This window comes from Etheostoma cragini, chromosome 11 (genome assembly GCF_013103735.1).
Source record: "Etheostoma cragini isolate CJK2018 chromosome 11, CSU_Ecrag_1.0, whole genome shotgun sequence".
In the NCBI taxonomy this organism is placed as follows: Eukaryota; Metazoa; Chordata; class Actinopteri; order Perciformes; family Percidae; genus Etheostoma; species Etheostoma cragini.
The window spans coordinates 27,926,488-27,936,027 of NC_048417.1; the positions used below are offsets into that span (position 1 = coordinate 27,926,488).

Here is a 9,540-nt window from a genome sequence, read left to right on the forward strand (position 1 = left end):
GTCCATTTCCTTCTTCAAGTAATTTTCTGTGTACATAGGCTGATGTACATTTACTCAGGATTGCATTCCTTATGTTATCTCTATCAACTCAAAAATCAGTGGAGCCCGTCTCCTCTGTTTTGTGACATCCGTGGTATCATCATTAATAATAAGCCCTTTTCCATCCGCATGTAACTCAGCGGGGTCTGTGTAACATGTGACCGCTGAAGGCCCTCGTCGCCATTGTGTGCCTATCTTAATAATTAATTAGATAATGCATTCTGAATTGAATCACCACATGGAGCTTCTTCGTTCACTTGCTTTGTTATCCGAACACCTTTATTACAGCCACATGCCGTCAAGCTATTTCCCTTACTTACTTCCTCTTTATAAAAGGGGTTAGCATTAGCTAACTAGCAGCCAGCCCGCTTCTAAATACTGTAAATACCTTTTAATTATCTCAACACTTTTGATAGTCCAACTGAAACACTGGCGGTGAGCTCCAGGTCCTGCAGCCGCGGACGGCGGTCAGTCCGCGGCTCCAGGACCTGGAGCTCACCACCAGTAAGTGTTTGAGTATTAAAGGTTAGGATAACTAAAATGTATTTATTTATAAGTGTGCTTAGTTTGCTAACACTAGCTAGTGTTTTTTTTCTTCACAAAAAAGGGTAAAATGTACTAAAAGTGGTTTGAAATAGACAACCCAAATTCTGGGTTATCAGTTTCACTTTGGTTACAATTTCTTATTCTTTGCATTGATGAAATTAAACTGTTATAACAGTATGAAAAAACTAAATATCTTTTTATTGTTGAAACCCATGTTTTTAAGCATAACTGATTATTATTTGGACAAAGCAATCTATCTAATAAAGCAGGGTGACTCTGTATATGGATGTGCATCTGATTTTGAAATGTCTCATTAGCCCTTCATCACATCTACTTTACATTGAGTTTCCTGGGGACCCGATGAACTTGGGGTTTGGATTTTGAAGCATTTGACGCTCTGGAGATGTTTTACTTGTGATATTTTGTGATTAAATTTAACATGTCATCTCTGGGTGCTAGATAAGACTTTTGGACACCACACTACTGCACTAATGCAACCTGCACAATTGGTTTATTTACATGTAGCATACATTTTAACATTTCAGCATATTATTTAAGCATTTTTGTTTCCCCATCCTGTCCATATTCAAATATTTGTTCTTATTTTACTTTACTCATATTATTATTTCATGTATACTGTATGTATGTATATTTTTCGTAGTATTTCATTTATATTTATATTCTGTGCTTTGTGACTGATTTTGCCGCTATAACAACTGAATTTCCCATTTTTCTTGGGATCAATAAACATCTATCTATCTATCTATCTAATTTGCCACATTCTCTTTCAGGTAAGTCCAATGTCTTCCTCTGATGTAGAATTAGTCCACACTGTAAGTCAGTAGCAGGGTATATAGGGGAGTTGCATATTAAGTGGTTAAGTGGACAAATGTTTAAACAAGCAAATTTCCAAACAGGGACATTTCCAACAGATACTGTACTAGGAATACAAACGGGAGTTTCCAGACAAATACTGAGATTTCCACCTCAGTCGTCCTTCTCGCTGCCACTGCCTTTCTCTTTTTACATCCGTTGCTGTGAGAAGTAGGGTTTTTTCAGAGCCGTTTTGTTTGTTTCCCCTTCCAGGGGCGGGGTATGAACACAAGTGGTTTTCTTTCGACAGATAATGGATCAAGCGATGGACTTAAAGTCCTGCCAGCTCGATGCATTTAAACAACTTGATTGGTCCACCCTGGGATCCCCCAGTCAGAGCTGGTTAATGAAAGGGATGTTTGGGGTACTTCCATGTGTATTTTATGTCGAAACATTTAAATTTAGTAAGGTATGGATGGAAGTTGGAACAATGTTTTCAGAGGAGATATTTAATGAAGTCTCCTAATTGAAAAGATGTAACTTGGAGGCTGTGTTTACATTAATTGTGTTAAGGGAAAAGGTTTGCTTTGCTCAATCTGAGTCAAAGATGTGGATGCATGATTATTTGACATCACATGTTCAGAGCCATGTTCAATTCACTTCATGGTCCAATGCTTTAAGGCTCAGTCATTTGAAAATATGATCTGTCACCACTAGATGGTAATGAAACTCAATAAATACTGAAACACTGCTGGTCATCATATTTGATCCTATTGTCAAGATCTAGCAAATACAAATATATCCTTTTCATAGGCCTTCTGTATGTGCATTTTCATCAAGAGATGGACACAGATGGATATGCATAACATGTTATGTTCTTTGGATTTTGTGGTGATTAGACTCCATTGCAATGCTAAATTCATAAAGGGTATAAATCCCTGGATATGGATATAGGAATATCTCTCAATGAAACTAGATACTGGTGCAGGAAACAGAAATGACGAAAGAAGAAAAGACCTGGAAGAATGTGATGAGGAGTAGGGTTTCTGATGGGGGAATGCTGGATGTTGGGAAGGATGAGAAGTGGTCAATGCTTTTGAAATTAAACTTGAAATTTGAAAGCTCACAGAGATCGTGGCACAATCTGGTTGGTTTAACGGAAAGAGTTGATCAGCTGATTAGTTTGGGAGAGAGAGAATGGGAAGGGTAGAAGTCTTCCTGAATGAACTAATGTGCGCTAATCTTCATTTTAGGGAACATGTCCTCAGACGACATCCGGATGTCGTAGTGTGATCTGTACCATCCCCTGTAAGCACAAAGTACGTGATGACGTAAAAATAGAATGGCCATTTAATTTTGAAGTCCCCATTTTGTGCACTCTTGCAGTTTGTTGTCCACGCCCCACATCCTGTTCCGGAGTCAGAAACAGCACTTTATCATCAGCATAACTTTGAACTAGTAGCTTTACAACAGTTACAACAGATGGTGTGTCTTTATGGCTACACTACATTGTTAGAGTTATTTAAATATAGATGATTAGTCAGCATGCATGCAACAATGGGCCAGAAGTTAATCTATCTGTCAAAAGAGGAAATTGCTCTCTCGTGTGCGTCTTCCCTTTGCGTTTTCGATTAGTTGAGCATATTCCATTTCTGTAGTCAAAGCTTTGTCTTTATGTTGTGTTGCGAGTGAGCCTACCCCATCAAGAATGTTTATTACATCGGTGGCATGCTTTCTCCTGTTGGGTAAGTTTGCTGCATTTCCATTCTAATGTGACGTTTTCCTGCACTGTCTCCATGTCCCTGAGTGTGTGTGTGCATGCAGGACAGAAATACACCGGCATCTATTATTATCTATGGCATTTGTGTCATATTTATGTGGAGAACTAAAACTATGTAATCTTAACAATCAAACCTGAAGAGTATAATAGGGTTCTGTAATGACACAGCAGTTTGTAAGGCTGGGATATGGAAATGTCTGAGAACCTATTTTTCTGATTTTCAGTTTGTGATGCAACAGAAGTTCTTTATGTCAACACTACCGCTGGTGTATCTACCGTACTCCCATGTATCATGATGCTCCCTGCTACCACCGACTCAAAGCATCTACGCTTTTACTGGCAAGACGACAGAACCTACGTGTTGTACTCTTTTAATAAAGGGAAGGAGATGCATGAGCATGTGCATGAACTCTATCGAGACAGGATTGCAGCCTTTTCGCAGGACCTCACAGAAGGAAATATTTCAGTCAAACTTGAAAACCCAACAGTGGAAGACGACCAAAGGGTTTTTCAGGCATTTGGAGCAGTTTTTGATAGCAGATTCCCATTTGAACTTAGACAAATCTGCCAAATGACCTTACATGTTGCAGGTAAGGATGATTTAACTTTTCTTTGCAGCAATAGTCTGATACAAGAGCAAAACAGTGAATTAAAATATTTCCCAAAAAGCATTGTCAGAAAAGTAATACCAGAAATGAGGTTTTTGTCAGTGACTGCACTCTCTTTTACTCATAGTTCCCTATAAGAATATCAGCCTGACTGTAAATGAAGAAACAATGACTGCAGTCTGCGCTACCCAAAGAGGATTTCCCAAGCCTTTGGTAAAGTGGACACTTCACAGCCAACACCTTTTAGACCCGCAGGATGTGAACACCACAGTTATGCAGGACCCTCAAGAACATCTCTACAGTCTCACAAGCACTATAGTTATCCCTGGAGGTCCAGATCCATCTGTGACCTGTTTTGTCCACAACCCTACCCTAAATGTGACGCTGATCGCCACCCGCATATTAAACAATGGTGAGTCACACAGCTGTCTAACAGCACTTTGGTTTTAGTCCTTATGCCAGTGGGTAAATACATAAAAGTCACAGAAACTGGCTGAAAGAAAATTCCTGACGCAGCGGCCATGGGTTTGACTCCGACCTGCGGCCCTTTCATGTCTTCAGCTGTCCTATCAAAGTAAAGACCTAAAATGCCCATAAATAATCTTAAAAGGCTGTTCTCTGACATACTGCCCAGACCAACAGTACAAGTAACCCAGATATCTGCACCTAGACTGAATGAGCAGGTAGTTTAAATCCCAAAGAGAAATAAAAGGGCATAGTCGGGTTGTCTGCAGACCTTATACACTCTCTTTGTAAATTAATTTCAAACTAAACATCTCAGGAAATTATATTTGTCTTCTTTTAGTCAAAAAGTCAATTTCACCAGCAGAGGAATCAGAAGTTTTTTTTATGTATAAAACCTAAAGCAAAACTAGAGACGACTCTGATCACACCAGATCATGCCAGGGGCATAAAGTAAATATTGCCATTTGGGAAGAGTGTACTATAAAACCAAAAGCTCACTTCAGGTCATGATATGTTGTGATCATGTCACAGCTTAGGGCCGTTCTTCGGTGCAATGCAAAGTCAAACTATCTGCTGCGAAGTAGTCTGAATCAACAACGTTTCATTTCAAGTGCCGATGGAAATTCCGCCAGATGCCCCTCATTTTTCGGCTGGATGTCGGTTCCTTTTACTCTTCGTTTGTGTTGGTGTTCTAACCTCTAGTGGATTTCTAAGGACTATGGTTACCTATTCCTTAGATCTCTTCAGGGTAAATCCAGACAGCTAGCTAGACTATCTGTCCAATCTGAGGACTATGGTTACCTGGTCCTCAGATCTCTGCAGGGTAAATCCAGACAGCTAGCTAGACTATCTGTCCAATCTGAGACTAAAACTACTTGATGTACACGTTCCACCAGAAAACAAATCCTTCCTGAGACTATTTTGCAGAGGCACCGTGGCTCCGTCTGGCGCTTGGCGCCGCCCAAGACGATTGTGATTGGTTTAAAGAAAAGCCAATAAACCAGAGCAGGTTCTTCTCCCACCCAAGAATGCTGTGTAGACTAGCCAGACCTTCCTTTGCAGCACTGTGGATGAAGGTCCACTAACTATAGTACAACCACACCATAGTCACCATAGTCCAGAGTCAGCAAACCCTGATTGATTCAGTTGATTGTGTTATTGCTTGTTTAGGTGATAGATTCTTATTCAAAATAGTCCTTGGACTGAGAAAACAGGGAAAGTCTTGCCAAATACAAACACTTCTCTTTATTCACTACACCACTTGTTTCCAACATGATTCATGCAGAGTCACAAAACAAGAGAATGAAGAAGTTTTGATATTGGTACAGTATGAAAGCTAAAGCTGCCCAGCGGATGGTTCCTTTCTATGTCTGTCTGCCTACAGGTGAAGCAGAGACGAGCTGCCCCAGCTTGGCTGGAGCTCTGATGGTGGCCGCTGCTGCTGTTCTCATTTACTAAATGTGAGTTCTTGTCATTTATCAGCAATTTTAGGGCAACGTTTTTTAGATATCCAACTGGTGAGATAAAAAGCTACTGATAAAGAATAATAAGTAGAGATATTCCAATACCAGTATCGGAGAAGCCCTGGATATCGGTAATGGAAAGTACTGCAGTTTATGCACTGATCCATGTAATTTAGCCCAGAAGCAGTTAATTAATGTTATTTTTCCATTGACCCACCATCCAACTGGATAGTGAAAGAAAGTTCTGTGGCGTTCATTTTTTGTTTATGTTTCACAAAGAGTTAAACGGGAGCCAGACCTACGACAATCACAGCAATCCTATCAGATCCATTCAGAGATAGTAGCATACAGCTGTTATAACATAATAAACAAGGATCGGTACTCGGTTTCGCCCGTTACGCAAGTTCGGTATCGGAATCGTTGTCGGGAAGCAAAAAAAATTGCGTCGGACCATCTCCAATATTAATAAAGTTGGTTTGTTGGTTTGATTTTTTTTATGGTTTCATCTGGACCAAACTTTGACATCTGTGATCCACTCAACATCCTCTGATCTTAACTATTAGTCAAAATAATACATAATTTCTGCCTTTTTAACAATGTAGAATTTGATCTAAATGAGGTTTGTTGACCATGAGTTCCAAGAATAAGTGCGAAAACTATTATAAAACCAGCTCAAGTGCCAAAAGCATGGAAAAGGGGAGAAATTAATCAGAAAAAGCAACATGAACCCTGGAATTCTTTTTCTTCAATTTTGACCTGGAAGGACAAGTTCAAGTCTAATGGGAAGACAACACAAGGGTTAAAGAATATGGAGAGAGCCAACAATAACCAGATGTAACTTTTAGAAGGTTCAACTTTGAGGATTGCTTCCCCAGGAAAATGTTTATTAAAGAAACTATGTGTAACTTTTAGATCGGAAATTGGGTAATTTCCCATCTGATGATCAGAAATGACCTGTAGCAATCGAGACTAACGCTAGTTTTAGATAGATTTTACCAACGCCTTAGCCCTGGTCCGATTTATTTCCGCAAAGTCACAGAAAGATTTGTGGCAGAACATGTTGCTGGCATAACATGAACACATTCCAAAGGGTCACCGATTTCTTTGTAACACCGGAAAAGCCTAAGTTAGTGAGTATGCAGGTAGAAGGTAGAAGGAGATTTCTTAATATAGGCCAAAATTGTATTTTGCTGGAACTTTAGACCTTATCTTCTGTAGATATGGCTGATACTGGGGCAGGAACATCACTGAAAAGAAGGAAATTAAACAAAGAACTAAAAGCTAAAAGGGAAAGTGAAAGACAATGGGCAACACCTGAGTCACACTGGGTCAGGCTTTCACACGGATGGAGACAAGCATGGGATTGTAGTTAATTCAAAACCCGGCCCGAATGGCCCTTAGATATGTAATATGGCTATTTTATTCACAAAATAACTTTAGATTCCCCGATGCGGTTGTACGTCAGTAGCGTTACTTGTGTAAAGTATCCATGGATTTCATATCAATCTAAGTTATTATTACATTGGTTGCTATAACGATCTCTTAATGCTTTGGCTCATGACCCAGTGAGAGTGATACCTGGTTTATCTCAGTAGACCAGCTAACACTAACCCTATGCCCTAACCCTAACCCCATTCCTAACCCTTAACCGTAACCCTAAAGTAGGTTAATTTACAGTATGAAACACTTGAAATGCAACACTGCATCTGTAACTTATTTTCTTATTGTAAATGAATGATTTTCTGTCTGACAAAAACGTTAATCACAACTATACACGACCACCCGGTAACGCTAACTCAGCATTACAGAACCCTAAAGAAAAGACCTCAATGTTGTAGAAACACTACCGCTTCTGTCCAAAGGCATCAACACAAACTGAAAGTTACATATAGTCACTTTAAGCTGAATCAAAATCTCAATGCCAAGACAATACATGGAACTTATCCTGCTTTTGAACATCTTGCCTTTTCTAATTCCAGGTGCTGGACTCTAAGCCGACCACACAGCCTTCTTCCCCACCTAACTGCAGATATTTAAAACCACACCATATCTGGAATGTATGTACATATATTTTTATTAAAAAGTACATCTCTATACAAGGTCCAACGTACTCATTGTTTCTGTAGCCCAACACCACTCATGAGCCTCATGCTCCTGTGGCTTACAAGACAAGTCAGTTCCAAAAGCTAGATAGAGTGGAGGCTGTTATAACAGCACGTTAATGGAATGGCCTATTCAAACAATCCCATTTGGTGCCAGTAACTGTGCCAGTATTAGTGTATACAATGATGACTCATTGGCCAACATTATTGTTACCCCAGCAGCCAGTGTTAAATAACAAAGCTGGCAAATGAAGTGGTGAACAGGGCCAGTCTGGACTGTTTTGCAGTGGGTCGCATCAACGGTCTCTTACCATGCAGATCTACTTTGGTGACCCGACTGAAGGGTGGTGACGCGACGCCTACCCTCATTTGTACTTTGATAAGCGTTCTTCAAGTTTACTGCTATGGACGGGGTTTTGAGCCAGCGGGGAATGTTGTGCTTTGAAAACATTTGCTCAAAACCAACTTCCTCTCGAATTTTGAAATTTGGAGGGAGAAGTGATGTGTATAAAATGGATTTTGTTGAGCAGTCATTTAGCCATGAATCAAAGGATCATGGAAGCTGCTCTGCTCTACCTCCCGAGGAAGAAGCCATGTTGTCGCCATTGGGAATGCTATCCGGAGTGAAGTTGCCCGGCGGGAGTGTGGAGAGTACCGCCGACTTGTGATGGAGCTCTGGCTTGACGAAGACATGTTCATGGAACATTTCAGGCTGTCCAAGGAGCTGTTGGACGAGCTGCTGGCGGGAGTGGGACCCTGGATTGCCAAGACAAACACCTGTTTTCATCAGGCAATTGGTCCTTCTCAGCACCACAATTCATTTTTCCTCCATTTTTTCTACTTGGAACTAAAGTTTCCTGAGCATTTTTGCAGTAGGACGTCTAGAACCAAGGACCCCTGAGAGACTTCCCCCGGTGTCCCCTGTGCTCTACGTCTATGCAAATGCAGCGTTGTCTTCCCGCCATGCTTTGCAGGATGCGTTAAAGTCGCTTCATGTCACCCATACGCATATAATGGTGTGTGGCGCGACAGAAATGTCGCACGGCCAGGTGGATCTGCACGGTTAGACCACCACGTTACCCCCTGGAGCCTGTGCTGCTGGGGTATACACACTGGACAATAGCACACACTAGATTTAATAGCTGAATTAAAATCTTGGTTTGTGCTGCAATCTTTTTGGTCATAAAAGATGATCAGGTTAATGATGCATGTACAGACACTTCATTTATTTATCACTTATTGTGCTTAGCACTTTGGTTGGAGGTGGGCAGGAACTTTTTTTAAACAAGACAGGTTACAAATGCTCAGGAAGTGGGAAAAGCACAGGTGTAAATAACGAAATGAATGCCGGCTGCATGCCATTTAGCTGCTTTGTATTCAGGGTCCGGGTATTGCTCATGCTGGCTAACAATATCTACGTTCGAGTGACATTTTTAGGCGTGATTCAGCTGCTTTGAGAGGGAGAAAGCCGTGCAGAATGAAACGCTCCAATAAACCACACAAAGAGCCATATAGAACATAAACACATGGTTTTTTCTTTTAAGTTAACTACAAATGTCCACTGTAAAACACAATGGAACTGTGCATGTCCATTATGTTCAGTCTTTAAGTGTTCACCTTGACTCGCAGGTCTCTGGGAACAAGCTCTATTTTCATGCTTCATTATGTAATCTGACACCTTGTTTACATTCAAAGTACACGTCTACATTATTGAGACATTTATG

At 40.6% G+C, this 9,540-nt stretch overlaps 1 protein-coding gene across 1 annotated transcript; it reads left to right on the forward strand.

Moving 5' to 3' along the window:
* Window positions 1-2,852: 2,852 nt before the first annotated feature.
* LOC117953305 (CD276 antigen homolog) lies at window positions 2,853-8,092 on the forward strand. The gene is made up of 5 exons (XM_034886196.1): window positions 2,853-3,143; window positions 3,403-3,768; window positions 3,914-4,198; window positions 5,636-5,711; window positions 7,694-8,092. The coding sequence occupies exons 1-4, from the start codon at window positions 3,107-3,109 to the stop codon at window positions 5,707-5,709; spliced, it is 762 nt and encodes a 253-aa protein (XP_034742087.1). The 5' UTR covers window positions 2,853-3,106; the 3' UTR covers window positions 5,710-5,711; window positions 7,694-8,092.
* Window positions 8,093-9,540: the final 1,448 nt, after the last annotated feature.

Bases quoted from the DNA above. Each gene is read 5' to 3' on its own strand.
- LOC117953305 (XM_034886196.1), top strand. From the start codon at position 3,107: ATGTTTATTACATCGGTGGCATGCTTTCTCCTGTTGG. The intron at 3,144-3,402 runs GTAAGTTTGCTG...TCTGATTTTCAG, and splicing joins GGCATGCTTTCTCCTGTTGG to TTTGTGATGCAACAGAAGTT. The intron at 3,769-3,913 runs GTAAGGATGATT...TTTTACTCATAG, and splicing joins AATGACCTTACATGTTGCAG to TTCCCTATAAGAATATCAGC.